General features: G+C 56.8%; 1 protein-coding gene across 1 annotated transcript in view; it reads right to left on the minus strand.

The window, feature by feature from the left end:
* The window catches only part of ZNF638 (zinc finger protein 638), a 32,595-nt gene continuing 7,217 nt past the window's right edge, over nt 1-25,378 (minus strand). Inside the window, 25 exon segments of the mRNA XM_085223782.1 lie at nt 1-293; nt 385-503; nt 1,268-2,198; nt 4,517-4,582; nt 5,138-6,494; nt 9,244-9,293; nt 10,398-10,523; nt 10,843-10,983; nt 11,221-11,262; nt 11,559-11,687; nt 11,830-11,961; nt 12,353-12,405; nt 12,675-12,746; nt 12,837-13,016; nt 13,204-13,275; nt 13,832-13,884; nt 14,064-14,122; nt 14,388-14,519; nt 14,788-14,934; nt 15,398-15,735; nt 16,819-17,126; nt 18,444-18,482; nt 18,690-18,751; nt 22,485-23,546; nt 23,549-24,044. Coding sequence (XP_085079908.1) covers nt 234-293; nt 385-503; nt 1,268-2,198; nt 4,517-4,582; nt 5,138-6,494; nt 9,244-9,293; nt 10,398-10,523; nt 10,843-10,983; nt 11,221-11,262; nt 11,559-11,687; nt 11,830-11,961; nt 12,353-12,405; nt 12,675-12,746; nt 12,837-13,016; nt 13,204-13,275; nt 13,832-13,884; nt 14,064-14,122; nt 14,388-14,519; nt 14,788-14,934; nt 15,398-15,735; nt 16,819-17,126; nt 18,444-18,482; nt 18,690-18,751; nt 22,485-23,546; nt 23,549-24,044 — 6,226 coding nt within the window. The 3' untranslated portion in view covers nt 1-233.

Consider the following 25,378-nt stretch of genomic DNA (forward strand, 5'->3'; position numbering starts at 1 on the left):
GGCTGTACAAGGAGGGTGTTTATGGCAAGTGAAAGGGGGGCGGGAGGGGAGCAGCCCCCCACACCCCAATGCTTTGGGACACAAACCAAAGCCACCTCCTTCCCCCCTGCGGGCGTCTCAGTCTGGATCTGTACAACACCAACAGAACACACGAAGGCAGCCGGGCCCCTCGCTGGATGGGATGGAAGGATGGAAGGATGGAGGCTCCTCTCCTCTCCTCTCCTCTTTTCCCGTCACCTCGGGCTGTGCTCAGCCCCACTGCTCTCTTCCTCCTTCTGTGTGGCCATGAACCTCTGCAGGAAGAAGGGCAAAGTGAGTGGGCAGCCCCCCAGCCCCATGCAGCCCCCCAGGCCCCATGTAGCCCCCCCAGCCCCCCCAGCTCACCTCTGCGTTCTGCTGGTGCAGCGCCGTGCGGCAGTGATTCTTCACTGAGGTCTCATCTGAGTAAAACAGGGAGCAGATTTGGCAGAAGAAGCCGGCCTTGGGGAGGAGGTAATCCAGACCTGAAAAGGATGGCAGTGAGCTGAGGGCTGTCCTGGTCTTTGGGATGCAGGAAACAGCACCTGTGGGCACCCACAGCCTCAATGGGGAACCCGTTCAGTGCCTCACATAGAATCACAGAATGGCCTGGGTTGAAAAGGACCGCAATGATCATTGAATTTCAACCCCCTGCTGTGTGCAGGTCGCCCACCAGCAGCCCAGGCTGCCCAGAGCCACATCCAGCCTGGCCTTGGATGCCTGCAGGGATGGGGATCCACAGCCTCCTTGGGCAGCCTGTCCCTCACGAAGAATGCCCTCCTATTACCCAGTCTCAATCTACCCCCTTTAAGTTTAAAGCCATTTCCCCTCATCCTGTCACTACTTGCCCTTATAAAGTCCCTCTCCAGCTTTCCCATAGGCCCCTTCAGGTCCTGGAAGGTCACTGTGTGGTCTCCTCTGAGGCTGCACAGCCCCAGCTCCCTCCCTGTCCCCATAGCAGAGGTGTCCCAGCCCTGCTCTGGCTCCCAGCACAGCAGCTTCAGCCACCCTTCAGCCCCTGCCTGCCTGCTGGGCTCGGATGTCACAGCCTGCAGCTCCCTGGTTTATCTATAGCTCTCCCCTCCCGGCTCCCTTACGCCTTTCCTAACCCTTTCCTGACTCCACACTGCACACAGACCCATTCTGCAACTCCTCTCCTCCCCACACATCTCCCTTTGTCCCTTCCCCACGCAGTCATTCCGGGTACCCGATCCCTGCTCCCCTCTGGCAGCTACCAGCAGCTCCTCACCTTTTGATTTGGAGGCTGCACTTTCTTCTTCCTCCGGATGTGCACCGCCCAGAACTTCCATCTCTTCTGGCCCTGCAACAGCAACAATGTCCTCCTCTTCTGGTCCTGCAACAGCAGCTGTTTCTTCTTCTGGTCCCACAGCAGCAGCAATTTCCTCCTCGTCTTCACCTTCCTTTGGGTTTTTCCCCGGCGAAGCGCTTTCTTCCTCCTCATCCTCCTCCCCAACCTCATCCACTGTAACAAAGTTCAGCTCCTCCTTCAGTCGGTTGAAGTCAGCCAGGAAATCATCTTCATCCTCGTTCGCCTCGTCCCACGTCGGGCCGTCGTCCTCGTGCTCCTCACGGATCTCATCCACCGTCACCAAGGCGCTGGGATCGTCGGGCACCTGGCAGGGATCCTCAGCGCCGCCCTTCTCCTCCTCCTCCTCCTTCGGCTTCAGCCCCTCCTCCACGCTCAGCTCCGTGGGCTCGTTCAGCGGCAGCTCCTCCACCTCCCCGATTTCATCCACGGTCACCAAAGGCTCCGGCTTCAATCGCCGCCCATCCAAAGCGCAGCCGTCCCTCCGCGAGCCGCCCTGCTCCCGCAGCTCATCCAAAGTGAGGAGCACCCGCGGCTCCTTGCCCACCTCGGCCATCAGCTCCTCCTCCTCCACCACCTCGTCCACCACCAGCATGCCCAGCTGCGCGCCGGCCTCCTCCTCCTCCTCGCCGATCTCATCCAACATGACGAAGGACAGGCGGCTCTCGGCGAGGCGCTGCGGGGAGCTCCTGTCCTTCCTCCGCTTGGAGCTGGGCTCCGAGCTGCTCCTGGAACACTCCTTCCTCTTCCCCTTGGGCTGACTGTGCTGCGTTTTAACGGGAGACTCGCTCTCCTCTATCACCTCATCCACAGTAACAAACTCGTCCAGGTTGAACGGGAACAGCTCTTCTTCCTGGGAAGGGGAAAAGCACGGATTTAACCGAGTGCGGCACCGCAGCGACCCAACCGCCTCCGTGCCCAATGGGAGGCACCCACAGGGCGGCCAAAGGAAGGGGTGGAGAGACAAGAACCAGGGCAGGATCCCCATCCCAAGTGGGATGGATGGGACACAACAAGCAGGGCAGGATCCCCATCCCAGGGCAGGATCCCCATCCCACGTGGGACGGATGGGACACAACAACCAGGGCAGGATCCCCATCCCACGTGGGATGGATGGACACACAACAACCAGGGCAGGATCCCCATCCCACATGGGACGGATGGGACACAACAACCAGGGCAGGATCCCCATCCCACATGGGACGGATGGGACACAACAACCAGGGCAGGATCCCCATTCCACATGGGACGGATGGGACACAACAACCAGGGCAGGATCCCCATCCCACGTGGGACGGATGGGACACAACAACCAGGGCAGGGTCCCCATCCCAGGGCAGGATCCCCATCCCACGTGGGATGGATGGGACACAACAACCAGGGCAGGATCCCCATCCCACATGGGATGGATGGGACACAACAACCAGGGCAGGATCCCCATCCCAGGGCAGGATCCCCATCCCACGTGGGACGAATGGGACACAACAACCAGGGCAGGATCCCCATCCCACGTGGGACGGATGGGGACATAACAACCAGGGCAGGATCCCCATCCCACATGGGACGGATGGGACACAACAACCAGGGCAGGATCCCCATCCCACGTGGGACAGATGGGGACACAACAACCAGGGCAGGATCCCCATCCCAGGGCAGGGTCCCCATCCCACGTGGGATGAATGGACACACAACAACCAGGGCAGGGTCCCCATCCCATGTGGGATGAATGGACACACAACAACCAGGGCAGGATCCCCATCCCACGTGGGATGGATGGACACACAACAACCAGGGCAGGATCCCCATCCCAGGGCAGGGTCCCCATCCCACGTGGGATGAATGGACACACAACAACCAGGGCAGGATCCCCATCCCACGTGGGACGGATGGGACACAACAACCAGGGCAGGATCCCCATCTCAGGGCAGGATCCCCATCCCAAGTGGGACGAATGGACACACAACAACCAGGGCAGGATCCCCATCCCACATGGGATGGATGGGACACAACAACCAGGGCAGGATCCCCATCCCACGTGGGATGGATGGGACACAACAACCAGGGCAGGATCCCCATCCCACGTGGGATGGATGGGACACAACAACCAGGGCAGGATCCCCATCCCACGTGGGATGGATGGGACACAACAACCAGGGCAGGATCCCCATCCCACGTGGGATGGATGGGACACAACAACCAGGGCAGGATCCCCATCTCACGTGGGATGGATGGGACACAACAACCAGGGCAGGATCCCCATCCCACGTGGGATGGATGGGACACAACAACCAGGGCAGGATCCCCATCCCACGTGGGATGGATGGGACACAACAACCAGGGCAGGATCCCCATCCCACGTGGGATGGATGGGACACAACAACCAGGGCAGGATCCCCATCCCACGTGGGATGGATGGGACACAACAACCAGGGCAGGATCCCCATCCCACGTGGGATGGATGGGACACAACAACCAGGGCAGGATCCCCATCTCACGTGGGATGGATGGGACACAACAACCAGGGCAGGATCCCCATCTCACGTGGGATGGATGGGACACAACAACCAGGGCAGGATCCCCATCCCACGTGGGACAGATGGAGGAAGGGATGGAGGCACAACCAGGCAAACATCCATCAAACCAACCAAGTGGATGCCCCAGATCTCAGCATTCACCTGTAGGAAATGCAGTGAATTCCTGACAGCCTCCAGGGCAGCCCTCCCTCCCACAGCCCCACGTTCTACTTCCATTTCTTCAATGTACGATTTGGAATTTTTTGTTTGTTTGTTTTGCAATACTTTCTGTCCCACCATCCAGCATCGGGTGGTGTCCAACACAGGAAGAGGGAGAAAGCCCAATTAGGGCAGGACTTTAAGGCCAAGGCAGAAGCACCGACTCTGGAGCTGCTGGGCTCAGCTCTCAGGCTGTTCTTCACACCAAAATGGAGTCTGATACGTAGAGCCCCTGGGAAATACCTCTGCGTGGAAGGGGAACGTGGATGGAGAAGTTCCGATCTCCTTCCGTTCTACAGAACTGTCTGCAAGGGCCTTCAGCCTTCCTTGCACCTCTCGCAGAGGTGATGGTAAGAAATCTCAGGTGGGTGACTGGGGACCAGGCTCTCAGGAACCCCGGGTAACCGACGTGTGGAGGTCAGCCCCCACCAGCCCTCACCTCCTTCTGCCTTGTGCTGCTGCTGCCACCGCTTCTGGACGTTCTCGTATTGCCTCCAGTGGAAACCTGCAGGGTGAGACAGGAGTTCACGTGAAACCGGCGACGGCAACGAAGCTGTCCACAAGAAAAAGATAACAATTCATCTTAATAAATTTCGCTTTTTTTTTTTTTTTTTGCTTTTGCTTTTTCAAGCTGTCCAGGTTTGCTGCTTCTGGCCACGTCTTGGCAAACAGAGCTCAGGCAGCCACCAGCAGGCAGTCCAGGCACGGAGCCACAGCTCAGCCACCTCCTCCAGCAACCCGGCTCTGCGCCGGGCTCAGCGCAGCCACCTCAGCTCGCAGAAGGACGAGGATTCCCAGCCAGAACCAATCCAGAAACATCAGATGACACGCGGTGCAGACTTGCTTCAGGAAGGCCCTTCCCGCTATTTTATCCAAGCAGTGTTTCAAACCCGTGGCACGTTTTGCCCTGCATTTCTTACGGCTCTCGTGTGACTCCAACGCGGCCGCTGGCCCAAAGCAGAGTGGTTTAAGGAGGGGGAAGGGGAACACAGCCCCGCTCCCCACACTCAACACACGTCAGAAGCACACAGTTAGCTAGCAGCCTTCCTGCCCTCCTCACCTTAGTGCTGCTGCTGTCTTTCTTCGTGCTGGACGACCTGCTGTCCCCCTCCTGGGACTGCTTTGAGGCAGCCCTAGGCTCCACGTGCGAGTCCTTCTCTTGCTGGGACGCGTTCCTCCCATTGCCACCCTTTCCAGAGCTGCTTGGCTGAGTCGCGCCGGCTCTGGGCTGACCTTCCTCTTTCAACGCCGCCTTCTTCTGCCCCGCTGCCGCTCCCTGGGACCTGGCTTTGGAGGAAGCTGCCTGCTCCTCTCCTTTGCACAGGGCAGGTTTGCTTCTCTGCACCGCAACCCCCGGCTTCAGTGCATCGGGAACAGACACCCCCGCCTTCAGAATTACTTTGGGAACAGAGGAAGGCTCCTTGATGGACAACGAGGAGTCCAACGCGGCAGCTTTGACAGCTTCTTTCGTTTTTGCTGGCCTCGTTTCCTTGCTTTGAGGCGCTCTGCTTAAACTGCCCTTCTTCTCCTTCGCATTCTTACCGGTGTTCTCCACGGCAGCCCCAACCTCAGCCACACATCGCTCGCGTTTCTTCTCCACCTCTGCTGCGGACTTCAGCTGGGAGCTCTCCTCCCCAGCAGCCCCTCCGTGGAGCACAGCCCCTCCTGCCCTCACCTCCACGTCCATTCCAGCTCCGTCTCCAGCCGGCGTCCTCCCTTGCGCCGCCCCAGCCTCAAGCTCAGCTTTCACCCCCGCCGTCGGAGCGCCCTGCTTTTCACGTTCTGTTTTCGCCCAATCGTTAACACGCGTCTTTCCGGCAGCGTCCGCCTTCAGGTTTCCGTGGGGGACGACAGATGAGCCCACCTCCGACGAGCCCATCTCCGCAGGCACAGCTTTGGGGACGGCCCCCGACGTCCTCCCCGCCGCCAGCGGGGCAGCAGTGCCGGAAGGCCCGCGCTCAGCCCTGCCCGGCGCCGCTCCCAGCAGCTGTCCGGCAGCAGGCGGCCCTTCAGCTCCCAGCACCCTGCCCTGCTGCGGCGCGGATCCCACTGCAGGCACGGGGAGCTTCGAGGCCGCGCCATCCGTAATCACCTCCTCCTCCTTCCCCGAGCTGGGAGGAGGCGGCAGCTTCTCTTCTGGCTCTGCTGCGGGTAATTCGGCCCCGGCTGATCCGACGGGCGCCCCGGCGAGCTCAGCCCCTGCCTTCCTGCCGGTTTGTTCTGCCAGTCCTGCAGCGGAATCCCTCTGCGCCCCTTCCAGGTGCGGCTCTGAAGGCTCTGTCTTCACCGCTGGCAGCTCGTCCTTGACAGGAGGGATGGAAATGGGTTCTTTCTTCACCGCGCTGGGCTCTACTGCAGGATGAGCAGCTGCTGTCTGCACCGCTCCTGATCCCTCTGCATATTTTTTCAAGCCAGAGCTAAATGTATTTAAAAAAAAAAAAAAACAAAAAAAAAACACAGAAGCAATCAAACTATGTTGAGAATTCTAGAGTTAGCAGTAAGCTCCTGATGCCAGTGGTGTGCCATTTCCTGCCGCATCCGCACTCAGCGTTTGGAAGTCTCACCTACCAATGTTAAAGCAATTACAACACGGAGGCAAACGGCTGGTTAGTTCTATACGAGCCCCGGTGCAGCCAAACCCTGGTTGTGTCACCAGGACTCAGAGCTCCCGAGGCTGCACTCAGAGCCACGTGCCCCATCTGTGCTGCTGGGAGCCCATGCAGCAGCTCAGGTCCCGGCTGAAGGCACAGCTCGCCACCGACCCGTTACCATTGCTCTGGTACCTCTGAGGACAGCACAGTTCTGTTCCATCTGAGGGCTCTGTGCTCACTCACCTCCTGCACTCAACTCTTCCAAAGCAGCAATGAGCCTGATGGCTTTTTAACGTCAGGTTGGGTTTTAGGGGGAGGGAGGAGGTTTTAGGGGGAGGAAGTTTTTCAGCCAGAGGGTGGTGAGGCAGTGGAACAGGCTGCCCAAGGAGGCTGTGGATGCCCCATCCCTGCAGGCATCCAAGGCCAGGCTGGATGTGGCTCTGGGCAGCCTGGGCTGCTGCTTGGCCACCTGCACACAGCAGGGGGGTCAAAACTCGATGATCATTGGGGTCCTTTTCAACCCAGGCCATTCTGTGATTCTATGATCCCAGCAGTGTCACTGGGTGCTGAAACAAGCACACGGGCGGAGGTCGTGCACAACAGAGCTGGCTGCACCATGGCTCTGTAGGGCCTGGGCACATGAATGAGGAGCAGAGAGAAAAAAGTCTGTTTGTACAGACCTGGCAGAAACGGAACAAGAAAAGCTGTTGTTATGGCTCCACCCTCAGCGTGGAGCCATCAAAGAAACATAAGGCTAGATCAAACGGGGGGCAGTGCTGAGGGAAATGCTGAGGCTCCAAGATGAACACACAGCGTAAGGAGGCAGAGAGACGAAAAGTGGCAAACGCTGTTAAAATCCTTGGGTCAGACCACAGGCATTGTACTCTGCTGCTATGAAATGCCAGAGAAGAAAGGAGGAAGCTTCAAAAGCTCCCTCAAAGCAGCACCCATGTGCTCAGCCATGGTGCACAGACACGGCCTGTCAGTGTGGCACGTTCTGGGGTTCAAAATGCACCACTGTGTGTAAGCAGCTGGGCTGAGCTGCTGCTCCTGCCGCAGGGACAGCACAAAACCTATGCTGGTCGAACACAGCGTTTCTAAAAGCAAAACGGGTTGTTTTCTCTTCTGCTTGAGCATCCTACAGACCTCCGAGTTGAGGTCTCATGTGTCTGGCAGGAAAACATCACCAGACAGCCCCCGGACACACAGTGCAGCTGTGGGAGCCCAGGAGCATCACTGCTGCATGGGAAGCTCAACTCAGTGCCTGCCTGAGCCCTGCTTGGCCTCCATTCCTGCAGGGAATGCAGAGTACAGCACTTACAGCAACATGCAGGTTGTGCCCTCTGCCACCCTCTGTGACACAGCGGAGCCACAGCCCACGTCAGCTCAGGGTGACAGAAGCTTTCAGCTATTTGAGCTGATCAAAGAAACGAAGAGAAAACAGCAAAATGCATCAGCATGCCTGGAAATGGGCTGGAGCTCCAGCCACAGGGCTGGGGGAAAGCATGCTGATGGAAAGCTGACGGACCTTTGCTGGGGAGCAGCGCAATGCTGGAGGTAAGCAGAGGCAGAACTTTCCGCCGCTCCACCTCTTGCAGGAAACCATGATGAGGTCCTTCCAAACAGAACAACGTTTCAAGTCATTTCTGCCTCCCAGGAAGGGCTGCCCCAGAAGGAGGAACGTGCAGACCCTTACCTGCAGGAATAGAGCTGTGCAGCAGTGGGAGCACAGTGCTCTGGTTTAGGGTTAGCAGCGCGCAGCCCGAGGGCTCACCTGCCTCGCTGCACAGAGGAACTCAGTGCTTCCCTTCCCCTGCAGCAGGGGAAGCTGCACGAAGTCTGGGGCTGAGAGAGACAGCTTTGTAGAAACGCCGTGGCAGACAGTAGTGGTGTGATGCTACCCCTTGTAGGGAAATTTGTGTTGGTGCTGTAAGGACAAAACTCCTCCACATACACAGCTTTGAGTCACACACTGCTTTCAGCCATATGCATCACCAGGAGCCCCTGCGATGCTCCGACCCCTTACAGAAGGGTTCCCAAAACAGAACCGAGACAAAAACCAACCAACAGTTACTCCACCACGAGAGGTTTTACCACGAGCAATGTCTGTAACTCAGTTTTTAATGGACCACTCCAAAAATCTCCATTTCCCAGTTCTGATGTTAACAGAGCACCAAACATTTGTAAAATCAACTCAGGCACCCGCATCACAGCATGAAGCAGAGGTTAATAAGTTAAAGGAGGAAGCTGCAGGGAATCTGTTCCATTGGGAACAGAAAGAGCAGAGCACCGTGTGACACAGTGCAGCAGAACAGCCCTTGCTTTGACACAAGGGAAGCATCTTACCGCTGGGAATCCAAGCACACCTTCCAGGAGCTGTGGCAAAATCCTGGCCGTGGTTGTTAACACACCTCTGCGCACTGCCCGCAGCACAGGACTGCAGCCCAGCTCCCCGCTGTGTGGGCACTCACACACAGCTCTCCCTGCACCTCTGCCCATCACGCTCGCTCACAGAGCATCCATCTCATCTCAGCTGTCCACGCCACCCAGAACAAACACCACCTGCACGGCATACCTTCCTCTGCCCGCCTCCTCCTTCTTCACTTCTTTTTTCACAGCTTCAGGCTGAAAAGTAAAAGTGGGGTTCAGTACCCGTGGCTTCCAGGAGCACCAGCACAGCACTCACACCACGGAGCAGTCACAGCCCGGGCCCACGCTGCTCTACAACCAAGAGGCACACGGCCATGCAGGAAGTGCTGCTGCCAACACGTGCAGTGCATCGCTGTGCTTTTATTGCCTCACCTTCTGAGCTGGGTTTGGGTAGAGTTATGGTCTTTAAGACTCGCTAACTCTGTTTTCTGTGATAGAGAACTACCGAAAATGAAGTAACTTCTGAAAAAACACAAGCACCCAGCCAAGCTTTGCAGCCACCTGCTTGTAGTGCAAGGCCACGTGGTCCTGAAAAAAGCATTGAGATTTCTTTCCTAACAGCATTCTACAGGCCGTCTGCAGGCTGTCCTACAGACAGAGCCCAGCTGAGCTCCAACCACACAGCTTGGCATCACAGAATCACAGAATGGCCTGGATTGAAAAGGAGCACAATGCTCACCCAGTTCCAACCCCCTGCTGTGTGCAGGTCACCAACCAGCAGCCCAGGCTGCCCAGAGCCACATCCAGCCTGGCCTTGAGTGCCTGCAGGGATGGGGATCCACAGCCTCCTTGTGCAACCTGCTCCAGTGCCTCACCACCCTCTGGGTGAAATAAAGCATCACTGCTTTGCTTACAGAGGGAAATTTATCTATTGGAGGAACGAGTGATGCTGACAGAGCAGCCAAGCTTTGAAGCAAAGGGACCAAATGTAGCCCAACTGCTGGAAGACAAACCAAGCAATAATGGAGCTTCTCCATTCCCTTCAGCCATCAATCCCTTTCTAACCTGCAGTAAGGAGGTGCTTTCCTGCTCTCTTCCCTTCTCTCCTCATCCTTCTTTAAGGAATATTTCATCAGTCAAAAGAGAACCAACAAATGTTTGTAAAAGAGAGACAGGCATGGAGGCCAAGCACACAGCACCGCATCCTTACCACGCTCTGGCACAAAGGCTCTTACCCAGCTCCCCCATCATCCACAAAAGCAAATGCTTCGTGCAAAACCAACGTTACCCCACCGACTGCTCTTTGGGGAAAGGTTGTTCTGTGCCACAGTAAGGTAGTAATGAGAAAAGAAAGCTTACATCAGCTTGCTGCCTGCTGGGGGACAAGGTACAGGTCAGGGTGTGCTCCCCCATGGTGTACGAGTACTGGTTCAGGAAGCAGAACATGGACCTGGCAGCCTTGGGACTCTCCAGCTGCAGGATTGCCTGAAACAAAGGAAGACAAGCTTCAAACAGTGCTCTTCTACCTTACTTCTGTACTGCAGGGCAAGCTGGAGGGGGTGGCTATGAAAATAACCAGACCGCACTCCCACTGCAGACCCCTCACCTCCTTACCCTGTGACCATCAGGCACTGTGGGATCAGAGCTTTCCAGCTCTATCGTGAAATATTTGATGAATAAAAAAAGCCCACAGCACCATTATGACCCTTCTGCATCTGCCATCAGCCGAACGCTGCCGCAGTGAGAAGAAAAGCCCAGTGTTTTTGTTACGAGGTGGTGCTGCACAGCACGGAGAGCCGCTTACCTTGTTTCTGTTCTTCAGCACAACGTAATGATCGACCTTCCCAAAGCGCAGCCCCACGCAAACCACCTCGAATTCTCTGTACCCTTCCTCTGGTAAGTTCCCCAGGTGCACAAACTGGTGCTGCACCACCTCAGCGTTCACCTAAAGGCAAGGGATGGGCTGCCTCAACCCCAGCAGTGCCTGCAGGGCCAGGGGAGGAGAGCAGCATGGAGAGCATCCATCGCTCCCACCCAACAGCCAGCATTTACTCCTTGAGTTGGCCCACGAAGGCACACAGAAACGTTGAATTCCAAAGCAGTCTCAGATAAGTGAGCCAGCTCCCGCTTTAGCCTGGAGGAAGCTGAGCACACTTTTACAGCTGGACTGGCAGCAACTCACCTTCGGGTCGGAGTCTTTGATGATAGCAGTGAATATCGCTTCCTGGAAGGGGGGAAAGGAAAGCTGTAAGATTGAAACTGCAAGACACGGCTTCACTAGCAGCAGCCAGCCAGCAGTCACACACAGCCTAGTGCTAATGACATCTTTCTGCCTGCTTAATTAATAAAACGAGCATAATTTGTGACACCTTATCATGTTAATATCAGGACACGGGGACCGAGAAAGGCACTGAAGATAACTGGCCTTCACCAGGACAGAGCTGTCAGCTCAACACAGAGCCCTGCTCTGCACTCCAGGGTCAGCACACAGCACACAGCATCAGCACATTCTGCACTTACTTCATCTTTCACACTCCTATGCTGAGGTGCCATAGTGATGCACAGCTGATTCCCATCCAGCGTCATGGGAAAGCAGGTGTAAAACTTCACCATGGACTCTGCAGACTTTTTGTTGATTTCAAGATACGCCTTTTAAAAGGAAGAAAGCACCACAATGAGCAGAGGCTGACAATTACCAGAGCCACCTCACACCAGTGTCTGCCACGTTACGTGCATTAAAGGCGTATCTGCTGCTCGTGTCAGTAGAAACGTCCCCAGATGAGCGCGGTACCTTTTTATGAGATGACACAATTAACACATCTCTCAGCCCCCCGAATGGCTTTGCCAGGTTGGAAACTTCCTCCACTGAATATCCTTTCTCAGGCAGGTTTGAAACCAGAACCACGCACACATCATCAGCTTCCTGCAAACAAAGGGAAGTGTCACTGCTCCTCCTCCAGCCCGGGTGGAAACTGCTGGAAAGGCAGTGAGCAAGAGTGGGACACCGTGGGGAAGGATCATAGCATCTGGGTTGAAAAGGAGCACAATGCTCATCCAGTCCCAACCCCCTGCTGTGTGCAGGTCACCAACCAGCAGCCCAGGCTGCCCAGAGCCACATCCAGCCTGGCCTTGAATGCCTGCAGGGATGGGGCATCCACAGCCTCTCTGGGAAAGGCAGACATCTGCCAAAGTGCAGGCAGCCAGGAGGAAACCTGCCCTTCCTCCCAAGAAATCAGCAGAGCATTTCAAGCAGAGGTTTGCAGGCAGCAGATGAGCAGGGAAGCAGCCCCAGAACGAAGCCCCATCACACTGACCTTGCTGCCCAGCTCTGCTGCTTCTTCGCTCTTCACAGTCACTGCAGAAGCTTCTATGCAATAAAACAGACAGGAGAGGGGTGTTACTTCCGTAGCTGTGCACATTTCTCCAGCTGCAGCAGAGCTTTAAGGACGTCTGGTGTTATCCTTAACATTTTATCGCTGCTGTTGTGGTGAAAAACAAGAGAGCCACGTGCAAGAGCTCTCAGGAAGAACAGTCTTAAGGAAGACCAAAGAAACACCTCAACGTTGTGCTGGTTCAATTCACCACAGCAGAAAGACTCAGGACAGAAATGAAGAAACCTGTCAGTTTGCAGCTCACCTCCATCAATGAAAGCTTCCTTCTGCCCATCCGAGCCCGCCGGCACCGCCTGAAGCACCTGGGCAGCTTTCTCTACAAAAGTAGAGTTAAAAAAATAAACTCTCAAGATATCACAGCATTAAGCTTCACTGACAAGGAGCAGAGGTCTAACAGCAGGATTACCCGGTAACGGCGCAGGGTTGCCCACAGCTTTGGACTGAGCCTCTCCTGCCTTCGTGGGCTCTGTGACACCATCGTCCCCTTCTGCAGCACTGCTGGCCTCGACCAGCTCACCTTCCTCAGCTCCCACCCCACTTTCCGGTGAGCTCTGAAGGTCTTTTGATTCATTTTCTTCCGACTGGTCTGGAAGGAAGCGGCAGAAAAAAGGGTCCTTCAGTTGCGTGCACTGCACAGAGCAGAGCTGTGAGCCCTGGGTCGTCCTGCTGCAAATCCCCACTCGCTGCCACAGAGGAGGAAACGTGCACGCAGGAGCAGCCCCACCATCACCTCCTCCTCCCTCCAGAGCCCTGCGTGACCTCCTTTGTCTTACCTGCAGTGTCTGAAGTCTTCTTGGCTTTACTCTCTTTGGTCCCCACGGGCTTCTTGGTTTTCTCCTTTTTGCCTAGGTGGAACATCCAGCCACAGGTCAGTCGAAATGCTTCTCTCTCAAATCCTAATTTGTGAGCATTCAAACCAGAGAGCACAAAAAGGCACAGAGAAGAGCTCGACCTGCAGCAGCCGTGACCAAAAAGCACCAAAACTGAACCTGTATGGCAACCAACAGCAGTCGCGAAGGAAAGCCAAAGCAGCTTTGGTGCTGAGCTCATCTCAGCTTCTGCTGACCAAACTGCTGCAGAAGGTTTGCTTCCTCCTCCTTTCAGGACTGTGAACTGTTCGTTTACGGAGGATGAAGCCAGGTGTTACCAGACAGACAGACAGACAGACAGTTCAAGCTACAGAGTACAGGCACAGATCAATTCCTGCATCTCCTGCTGGTGCCTCAAGGCTTTTGTGGGTTGGTGTTTCAAGTCAGCACGGCAGGGATCCACCCAAGGGATGGACACCCCAGTACAGCTCTCACTACTGGAAAAAGGCACTCACAGAAAACCAGAGAGATGGGAACAAACTGAGAAGGCAACAGGAGAGGTAGCACAGATGAGAGGTGGACAAAACCTCACCTGCAATCATTTTTGTCGTCTTGGTGGCGGCGGTGGAGGTGGTTGGGTGTTTTCTATTAAAAGCAGGAGGGGAAAAAAAAAATAAAGAAAACTGAGTTTCAAATACAATTGATGAACGTGAGCAGCTAAACATGTTCCCAAACCAGCAAAACTCAAAAAGAAAACACAAATCCGTTTAGTTTGCAATGGCTCTAAGGAGCAGAGACATGATGGAGGTAACGGCAGGACTTACTTGGTGCTTGAGGCCACTTTCTTGATGATCCGAGTCTTCTTTCTGACACTTGTTTTGGCCTGGAGGAGAAGGAGGAACGTCAGTGCCCCATTCACACAGGCTGCTCCTCTCACTGCTCAACTACTGCAGATGGCAGTTTAACTGAGAAAAACATCAAGCTGGAATTGGGATTTGTGAGAGGGGTTTCCTGTCTACCTCAGACTGCAGTTGGTACGAAGGACATGTAAAATACAAGTGCTAAAGTCACTGCTTTCCTTGCGAAGATCAGTTTCTGGATCAAAATAGCAAGGCAGGCACACACAGTGCTCACCAGCACCCCGTTACCTGGCTGGGAGATGCTTTGGGCTTCTCTGCGACGCTGATCTTCACCTGTTTCCCATTCACCAGCACTGGCACAGTTTCACCATATTTCACAGCTGCTATCACTGCCTCCTTGTAGTTCATTTCCAAGTAGGCCTAAAACAGAGGCACCTTCAGCCCTCGTTGCTGCAGCTCTTTGCAGGAGCTGCTCACAACCGCCCCATTCCTCTCTATCCTCACTGCTGAAGCCTGGATAAAGCAGCCCAGCTCCTCGTGCAGCACCACGCAGTAACGCAGTGCGCAGCCCCAGCTAAGCCACGACCACACACCCCACTTCTGATGTCGAACTCCTACCCAGAAGGATGAGCTGAGGGTTCAGGAAGAGGTTCTCAGTGTCTGCCCATCCCGCCGGCAGGGAACTGACCTTGTTCCTGGAGCGGAGCACGATCAGGTCGCTGACTTTGCCGAAGGGCTGCACGATCTTTTTGATGTCCTGGTCTGAAAAGCCATCGTCTGGTAAGTTGGAGATCTGAAGGACCGTCCCACAGTTCAGCAGCTCCTCTCTCAACAGCTGCACATTACAGACAAAGCTAAAGATCAGCACTTTCCACGTCTACTCCCACGAGAGGCAGGAGGACACGACGTGTAACAGAGCTCGCTCTGAGCCCGAAGCACACAGACCACTCAATGTGCTATAGTGCTTGAGGTTTGGCCTTCTGGGCACAAAGGCAAACCCACTGTGCCAAATGGAGAATGCTCGAGCTGGAAGGGAGCTCACTTACAGACCACCCAGCTGCCAAAATGCCACGGCAGGGATGGCAGCACTGTGCACAGCACTACAGGGCACTGCGCAGCACCACTGAGCTCGTACAGCCACACACAGCCTTTCTGCTTTGATGCAGAGCTAAGCACCTCTGCCATCCCTGGGCTGTATGGGCGAGGAGCTGCACAGCCCCACAGCCCTCCTTTCAATGCTGCCTCCCAGCATCGGAGGCCAGGAACTACCAAGAATGGCAGAGGACATCAATAATCACCCGGTTATACGGAGCAGCACGAGGCCTGCTGGGCCCTGCAGGCGAGTCCTCCTCCTCCTCTTCCACCTCCTTCTCTTGGGGCAGTTCATCACTTTGAGGAGAGGAGCCGGGTGCAGGCAGAGGAACCGCGTCCTTCTTTACGGCCTTCACAGCGGTGCTCGTTTTGGGGGTTTTCTTCCCATTCCCAGGCACCTTCCCTGCTGCTCCGTGACAGGGTGCTGACTTCCCTGAGCCCGACACCCCAGGTGTGGATGCTTGTGATGATTTGTGCTTGTTGAACTCGGCCACAAAGCCGGGTCCCAACGTTTTCATCACCGCCTCCAGAGCTGCCTTCCTGTCTGCCAAGGGAAGGGAAAAGAAGCCTGCTTTTGTCTTTGCTTTACCTCTGCTGCTGCTCAGCTCACTGCGGCTTCGGTTTCCTCCAGACCTGATGTTATTGTGCCACTTTTCAATGGTCTGACACACCTTCAATCTCCTGTACCACATCTTTTGGTGGAGATCAGTGGAAATGATGCCCCATCCCTGCAGGCATTCGAGGCCAGGCTGGATGTGGCTCTGGGCAGCCTGGGCTGCTGGTTGGCGACCTGCACACAGCAGGGGTTGGAACTGGATAAGCATTGGGGTCCTTTTAACGCAGGCCGTTCTGTGATTCTATGATTCTGTGATCATTTGCCCCAACCTCTCTCCCCCAGGAGCTCTCTTGCAGTTTGTATCCTTAAAGCTGACAAACTACAAAGCCAACAAAACCTCCAACATTGCAGTATTTTGGGCAGAGACCACCCCGGCTGGATTTACTCACCATTTCCTACAGCTATTGAGCAGAGAGCTGAGCAGAGAGCTGAGCAGAGAGCCTAACAAACTGAACCAGATCCTAGGATGCTGCACAGAATCACAGAACAGCCTGGGTTGGAAGGGACCTCAGGGATGATGAAGCTCCAACCCCCCCCCCACCAATGCAGGGCCACCAACCTGCACATCTCACAGCAGCCCAGGCTGCCCAGGGCCCCATCCTTGCTGGCCTCGAACACCTCCAGGGATGGACGGGGATCCACAGCCTCTCTGGGCAGCTGTTCAGCACCTCCCCACTCTCACAGCAAACAACTTCCCCTGACACCCAACTGAAATCTGCCCTCCCTCACCTTCCAACCATTCCTGCTGTTTCTCCCCTTTCCAAGAGCTGATCCCCTCCCGTCTGCAGGCTCCCTTGAGGTCCCGCAGGCTGCACTGAGGTCACCCCGCAGCTTCTCTTCTCCATGCTGAACAGCCCAGCTCCCTCAGCCTGGCTTTGTGGGGAGGTGCTGCAGCCCCCACAGAAAGCCCTTTAAGCACCACCCCTTTATAACAACTAAATCCTCCACAAGAACCTCCCGAACGCCCACCCCGAGGCCACGACCCGCCCAACCAACAGCATCTCACTGTACCCTGGGATCTGCTGGCCCTCCTCGACGACCAGTCATTGCTGGAGGAGCGCTGCGGCCGCGGGCTGCCCCTCAGGGGGTTCCTGGACCTCTGAGGTGACCGTGACCAGTGCCTGGGGCTCAGGCGTCGCACCGGCCGGGGGCTTCGGCTCCTGGGTCGTGCTGGGCGGTAGCGGCCCGGGCTCCTGGAGCGTGAGCGGGAGTGACGGGGAGCATGGCTGGAGCCTGCGGGCCTCGGGCGCCTGGGGCCGGGGCTGGCCGAGTTGGAGCGGTGCTTGGGAGTCTGGTTCTCCTTCCTGTCCGCGGCATTCCTAAGGAAAGAGAGGCTTCTGGTGAGTTCCGACATGGTAGAAAATCATAGAGTCGCTGAATGGGGTGGGTTGGAAGAGATCTCAAAGAGAGAAGAACCATGGAATGCTGGGCTTGGGTTGGGAGGGTCCTTAAAGGTCACAGAACCATGGAATGGCTTGGGTTGGAAGGGTCCTTAAAGAGCACAGAACCAGAGAATGCTGGGTTGGGATGGAAGGGTCCTTAGAGGTCACAGAACCATGGGATGGCTTGGGTTGGAAGGGTCCTTAAAGAGTACAGAACCAGAGAATACTGGGTTGGGATGGAAGGGTCCTTAGAGGTCACAGAACCATGGGATGGCTTGGGTTGGAAGGGTCCTTGAAGGTCACAGTACCATAGAATGCTGGGGTTGGGTTGGAAGGGTCCTTAAAGACCATAGAACCATGGAATGTTGGGGTTGGGTTGGAAGGGTCCTTAAAGAGCACAGAACCATGGAATGTTGGGGTTGGATTGGAAGGGTCCTTAAAGAGCACAGAACCATGGCATGTTGGGGTTGGGTTGGAAGGGTCCTTGAAGGTCACAGAACCATGGAATGCTGGGGTTGGAAGGGATCTCAAAGATAGAAGAACCATGGAATGCTGGAGTTTGAAAGGTCCTTGAAGGTCACAGAACCATAGAACGCTTGGGTTCCGAAGGTCCTTAAAGGTCATAGAACCATAGAATGACTTGACTTGGGTTGGAAGGGTCCCCAAAGATCACAGAAGGCCAGAATCATATAACAGTTGGGTTGGAAGGCATCCTAAGCCCCCCCAGTCCCACCCCCATCATCTCAGGCTGCCCAGGGCCCCACAGCCCTCTGAGCGGTGTTACCCAAAGCGTTCCAGAAGAGCCATGGCACGCACCAAGCCACAGCAGCCTGGCCTGCCCCTTGCCATTGTCCTGCCCATACTGAGTTGTTTTTGTTGTTAACTCAGTGTTCAGCTTCTCAGGATGTGTAATTGATGGGAAGCCACGGGACAAGCAGCAGAAGCAAAAGCCCCATCGCTCCTATCTGCACTTTAGTTGAAATACGTACATACATTGGAGCAATAAAACAACCCAAACTCACTGAGATTCCTTTAGCTGCTCTGCTGAGCTGGCTCGAGGAGTTCTGTGTTAACACAACACTGGTGTTACTAAGGAACTGGGGACAAAAGCTGCTCTGATGGCCCATGTGATTGTACCACAGAAAGGGAACGGCAAGGCCAATACAGCCCGGCAGTAAACAAAGCTGGGAAATGAATCGGGTTAATGAGCACTTGCAGCAAATTAAGAAGAAGCTGTAATCAAGGAGTGGTTACCGCTTTGAAGAGCGAGACTCGGGGTTCCAATCGGGGTACCTGTGGGTGTCAGAAACACGGCTGTCAGCGAGGAGATTCCATCCTCACCCAAACGCAGCTCCCAGGGAACGCTGCAGCTCAGCCCCCAGGCTCCCACCCCCACCCCCACCCCACACTGGGCTCAGTTTCACACTGGGAGCCCCACCCGCAGGACCCCCGTGCACAGAAAACACGTTTTCCCCCCCCGTTTTGAAACAAAAGCCTTACTGTTGTCGCAAGTGGCGGCAGCTCTCGATGTGGGAAGGGGTGTTCTGGTGCAGGATCCAGTCCTGGGGGGAGAGAACACAGCACAGGAGGTGGGTGAGCACACAGCACGCCCACGTCGGGCCACAAGCTGCAGTGCCATCGTGCCTCCCCTCCCATCGCCAGCCCTACCAGCAAGGCAGCGAGGTCAGACTGCTCTCCTGGCACCGGCATCCTTGGTGCCGGAGCTGAAACACGCAACGACGGGGGGAGGCTGCTGCAGAACACAGAGCATAACTGCCTCCGTGGCTGCTGGGCTGCGTGAGCCCACACGTTGTGCTGTGCTGTGCTGAGCTGCCAACACGATGCACCACCAGGAGGGCCCCGGAGCTCCAGCCCCAGCACGGCTCACCCTGCCCAGCACCATCACTGCCAACCACACCTTGATCCCAGAGCTCATCACGCACCTCACCGGCCCCACGATTGCTCTGGAGGAGAGCTGTGACCAAAGCCCTGCTTGGGGGGGGGTGAAGCACAACACAGCGCCAGCCCTCAGAGCTGGGAACTCCTCCACGTGTTTGAGGGAAGCACAAAGGCACGGGTAGCTCTGCAGACCGTCCTCAAATGACAGCGCTGAGCTGATGACGGGAACTGAACCTGCTGCTGGAGGCTGGCAGTGGACAAGCACTGAGCCCTGCAGGCAGCACCCACTGCGGTGCTTTGGGGAGCGCAGCAGCCGCCTCGCAAACCAGGGCTGCCCTGACAGCACGCACAGCCCTTCCAATTGCAAGCTGGCCGCTAACAAAGGACAATAAAACCGTTCTAAGACTCCACAAAGCACTCAGCTGGCGGGAAGTTGCTCACGGGCTGCAAGGCCAACACGGTGCTTTGATGGGAAGTTGGCGATGGCTTCCTCAAAGCGTGCCAGTGGGGAACACCGCGTGCCCAGCACACCACTGGTTGGGTGCTCGTAAAGAAACCAGAGCTATTTCCAGTTCCTGAAGCAGTATCAGCCAGTCCACGTGTCACAGCGAGGGAAGGGCAGGGGAGCAGGCTGCTGGAACAACCTGCAGGCTCACAGCAGCACTGCCTGCACAGCACACACAGCAGCAGCAGGGCAGCACTACGAGCTCTGTGCATCCCAGCTGCGCTGCTGGAGAGCAATCCCAACCTTCAGCTCACAGTGATCCTCCTTCCCAACAAGCTCACATCCTCCTCTTCTTCCAGCCTTCACTGCAGCGATGCATCCTGACACCGTCACAGCAGCCTCCATGTGTGCTATCCCTCCTCTCCAGCCGACTCCTGGCCTCTCCAGCAGTGACCACAGGGGCGGCCCCAGCACCGGTGAGGGCTGCAGGGACCTCTGCGCATCACCCAGCCCAGGAGCCTCACCATCCACCTGTTAAAGCAGGGGGCAAGCACCGCAAGGTTGGGTGTCAGGGGAAGCTGTTTGGTGTGAGAGTGGGGAAGTGCTGAACAGCTGCCCAGAGAGGCTGTGGATCCCCGTCCATCCCTGGAGGTGTTCGAGGCCAGCAAGGATGGGGCCCTGGGCAGCCTGGGCTGCTGTGAGATGTGCAGGTTGGTGGCCCTGCATTGTGGGGGGTTGGAGCTTCATCATCCCTGAGGTCCCTTCCAACCCGGGCCGTTCTGTGGTTCTGTGAAGGCGTGGTGCTGGGCTGGGGGCACAGAGCTGCTGCTGTGTTACCATCCCCCGTGGGTTGGAAATGAGGCGGCTGAAAGCAGAAGTCACACTTCAGTGCTCCACTATCGCCACTGCTGAAGTGAAAGAGAAGCGTTCACAGCATGCTTTACCCTGCTGGGGAGGCCGTCAGAGAACAGCAAGGTGAGGTTCCACCTAACAGAGGGCAGGATCATTCTTCATCAGGACACAGACGTCCTTCTGCTGACCCACTGTGTACAGCAGCACTGCAGTGCTTCTCGTGGGTCTCTTCCAGAGCAGAGCTGTGCCACACAGCGCTGCCCTCAGGTGCAGGCAGCTCCATGGAGAGGCATCCAAGGTGTGCTCAGATGACAGGACGAGAAGCACAGACATATTTGGGTGTGTGACACTCCAGACAGAGCTCTCGATTTTGCTATGCTGAGATCTCTCAGAGGTGTTTCAGCCTTGGTTTCATCCAAGCAATGCTAAATACCCAAGAAAAACAGGCAGATGCTGCAGGGCACGTCAGGCTGGGCTCCATGTGGGACAGGCAGGCTGGGGGCCAAAGGGACACAGCCTGGGGATGCAGAGATGGAGCAGTGGGGTCGCGGCTCTGACATGGGCTGTCCTCCATGGGCACTGCAGCCGTGTGGGACTGCACTGCCAAAGAGTCACAACAAAATAAATGCTCATCATGAGCGCTCTGAACTCTAAGTCAGCAGCGCTGTAACTCTGCTGTTAGACGTGGAGTCTCTTTTAGTGCTGCTAAGAAGGTTCTTCTCATTCGATACGCTCCGTAACTCAGCACCTGCTGTGCTGTGAGCCATCGCTGCACTTCTTTCCAAACACACCGCCATATCCAGATGCTGCACTGCAGGACTCAGCCAGTGGGGAAATAGTGGAGGCAGGTGGAGGTTGGACCCGGTGCTCTCAGGACTCTTCCAACCTCGGCGATTCCACGATCAAACCTTCCCAGTTTGCCCCGTCACAAAGGCAGCAGTTTGCAGCACAGCATCCCAAAGGCACGCATCGCAGCAGGAACTGCCACCTCCCAAAGCAGCTCTGTGCTCCCACAGAGCTCAGCTCAGGGAGGGAGGAAAGGCGGCCACGTCAACGTGGGAACCCACACTGGGACACAAAGCCACAGCCCCGCAGCTCCGAGGAAAACTCAGCTCCCCGGCAGCGCCTGCAACCCGTCGAGCAGGAGGCTCAGTACTTCAGCAGCTCACACAGGAACAGAGGGCATTTCCCCGAGCGCTCTGCCCGGCGGTTAACACAAATCCTCACGTGCTGCCTGTTCCATTTTAGACATTCTTCTCTGAAACGGAGCTTCCCCTTCAGTGTCCCAACCCGCCGTCCTGCCGCAGTTCTTCCTGACCAGGACAGCTTCAGCGCTGCGACGTCCCTGGTGCAGCTGGCAGCGCTGCAGCAGCCACTGACCGCCTGCGCTGCTGCAACCTTGCACGGCTTTGCCCCACACCGCTTCCTGTCTGTCGAAAGCTACTTCAAATTCCAACGCACGGCACTGATAACAAACCACGCTGTTATTTCGAGTTACATTCCTGTGGGTTTCGACACATCTCAGCTCCTTCAAGGAACACCTATGGCTTTCAGGATTCTCTTCTCTCTCTCCTTCCTTCCTCTTCTTCCACCAAGGGCTGATGCTGCTCGTAGCTCGGCAGCCCGGGTGGCTGGATGGAGTGCTGTGTGCACGGCTCGCAGTTGGGAGCCATCCCCAGGACAGCCGGGGTGACGTTCGTACAGATGAGCAGCGCTCTGTCAGCATCGGCTCTGCAGCTGCAGGGCTGAGCACACCAACGTCTCACCTGCCCCGCTGGCTCAGCACAGCACTGCCGATAACCAGGCAGCGTCAACGGTTTAAGCAGGTGACGAAGGGTTTGTTCTGCTGCTCGAAATCCAAAGGCAGACCTCGGTTTTAACACGAGAGCAACCCAAACAACGCGCACGAGGCTGGAAACAGAGCACGCTGTGCGGCACGGAGCTAATCCCGCACCGACACCGCTTCTCACCGTCTGACACCGGCACATCAGCACTCAGACTGCCGAGCGGCAGCACAGCCAGTAAGCATCGGCTCGCCACACAGAGCAGCGGGTAAGGAGCTGGGTACAACTATGGCAATAATCTTTAAAGACACTCACCTTCATACGAGCGCATTCTACGTTACACAGAGAACACATATGTGGGAATATTCTCGGCGACGTCGCATAGTAGTCATTCATCATTGACGGGGTGGGCAAGCGTTTGATCTTCTGCGAGTCAGACTGCAGGAAGGACGGGAGCCACGACGCCTTCACAACGCCAAAGGGGGACTTAATGGGCCCTTCGGGCTGCGTCTGGAAGGGCTTCTGCCCCATCCCGGAGCTCTGGGCGCTGGGCTGGCTGCTCCCGGCCTCGTGCTGGATCCTGTCCCGCTGCTCCAGGATGGCCAGCAGCTCTGCCGAGAAGGGCGGCTGGGGGAGGACGGGCACGACGGGCTGCGAGATGAGCGGCGGCACGACGGGCTGCGCCATGGGCGGCACGGCCAGCGGCAGGATGGGCGGCATGACGGGCAGCACCGCGGGCGGGGGGCCGGCCTTCCCCACGGGCGCCGCGCACAGCCCGCCCGCCTTCCCCGCTGGCTCCGCTGGGAAAAATGGGTGAGGGTTGGCCGGGTCGCTCTGGAAAGGCGGCGGGGGCTTCATGACGTCCTGAGGTGGGAAGGCCGGGCCGCACGCCGCGCCGGCCGGCGGGACGCCCATGGGCACGCTCTGCTCTCGGTGGAACTCTTCCCTCTTCTCTCCGCTCGGCGCTTCGGGGTTGTAGGGCCGTGCTTCCAGAGGCTCCTCTCTCAGCGCCTCCACGTTGTAACCACGCACCTCCAGAGGATCCTCGGTGTACCCGTACTTGCTTGCGTGCCCGTAATCGATCACCTTGCCCTTGACGGCCGCGCCGCTCGTCCCACTCATCGCTTCTCCTCGGCTCTGGGAATGCAGGCCAGGCAAAGGGTGGCCCATCTTCCGCATCCGTATCTCCCTGAGGATGAGCGGCATGTTCTCGGGGGTCAGCTGGTCATCCGGGTAGCGACTGAGCTCCTCCAGATCTTCGTTGGACAGCCCGAAGCTCGCCAAGATGCTGGAAGCGCTCTCCGGCGTGTAGCGGTTCTGCGCTGCGGCGTTCTGCTCCGGGAGCCGGGCCGGGGGCTTCTGCGCAACCACCGGGGGGGCGGGCAGGGGCTGCCGTCCCAGCGGCCCGCACGCACGTCTCCCTTCTGCTCCTGGTGCAGGCTGCCCTTGGCCTTGGCCTGCCGCGGGTCGGCCCTGTGCAGGGTGACGCGGACGTTGATGCGCTGCGAGCCGGTCCACGGGACGCTGTCCTGCCCCGATGCACGCGGCACCGCCCCCTGGGGTGCTCCTGGGGCCGGGGGTCTCTGCGGGCCCGTCACACCCTGGAAGGATCCCGGGGGCTTCGCTGCGGACGGGTTGGGTCCTCTCGGCCTCTGTGGCAACGCTCCTCTGGGGCTAAACATGGTGCTTTTCAGAACGGCCCGGCCGAAGTAAGCATGAGGAGGCACGGAGCTGCTGGTGGTCAACTGCTGCAGAGCCAACTGGGTCTTAATGTGAGCAAGCTGAAAAGGAGGAGGGCCCAACACAAGCGGGCTGGCAATGCCAAGGTTCAAGGAATTCACAAGTGGAGCGAAACTTTCCAAGAACAACACAAAGCTGAAAGTTAAAAGACAAGGGTTAGATGGTTCAGCGGTGCACCGGCTACGCGCTGTGGGTTCTATAACCAGTGAGAAAAACAGGGCAGGTCAGAAAACAGCACCTCAATGGCAGTTCAAATGGCACTTCTACATTCAAGTTCACAAAGCCGCCAACAACAGCGTTTCCCATCGCTCACACAGCCTTACCCAGCAAATTGCTCCCAAGCAGACAGGTTTGACCCAACACGTTCAGTGTCACAGAAAACAAGCCCAGAGATGACAGCATTTTCCAAAACCCGACATTTCAGGTCTTTAAGAACAACATTATTGTGCACGCCGTTTCGTGAGCGGTACACCAAAGGGTTTGAAGCCCACTCCGAACGCTTCACAAAGTGAAACTGTGGTGCAGAGAAATGAAAACAGAGGCAGTTTGAGAGTGAGGTGGCTGTGGAGCTGCAGGCAGGACGGCTTGTAGAGGAACACTCCCATGGCAGCTCCCGTGGGGAACTACAGCATCCTGAAAGCATCCGTGGGGCGTGGGGGCCGTATCCTGCGCCTGCAGCTCCATCTGGCAGATGTGCGAGGCAAGATTTGGTACTCAAACAACTTGAAATAGAAAGGTGTGAAGTCGTACAAAGATTGGGAATATGACACGCAGAATGGCAGCGGAAACCATCGGCTTTTATCTCAGCTGAAACCAGCGAGAGCTCAACGCTGTGCAGCGGAATGTGTGGATACAGGGAGAACAGAGCAGGGCTTCACAGCTCAGCTCTGCCTCCTGCCTGCACACCGCACACAGGTGAACCTCCCAACCCCAGGGGGTGGGCAGCGACCCTAACGAAGCTGGACTCGACAAAGCCACAGCGAAGCCAGTGGCAAGGAGACACATGGAGAACGCGGAAGCTGCTGCTTCTCTAGTCACTAGGGAAGGGTCGGCCTGCAGATACAGTCTGGCACAATCAGTGGAAAGATGATTTGCTGTTAATTTCTCTCGATAAACAGTGCTGAATTTCCATGATCTGTGCTAGTTGCATTTCAATAGAACAAGCTGGGAAGCTGAGCGTGCTGCAGAGGCAGCCAGGAGCGCTGTCCAGACCTTCACCCAATGGCCCCGCGCTCAGCATCCTCACTGCTCAGCTGAGCTCAGTGCCACAGAACCCCTCCACTCGCTACCTGCAAAGCCACAGCACGCAGAGCAGCTCACTGACAGCTCTCTGCTGGAAGCCACTGCTCCGTGTCCTGCACCACCGCCAGCCCTGACATCACAGCCACCAGCAGAGGTAGAGAAGAAAACAGGCAAACAAAGCACAGGCACTCATCTCCTTCCACAGAAGGACAGGCTGTAAAACACAC

The sequence above is a fragment of the Meleagris gallopavo genome, chromosome 4 (genome assembly GCF_905368555.1).
Source record: "Meleagris gallopavo chromosome 4, MGAL_WU_HG_1.1, whole genome shotgun sequence".
NCBI lineage: Eukaryota > Metazoa > Chordata > Aves > Galliformes > Phasianidae > Meleagris > Meleagris gallopavo.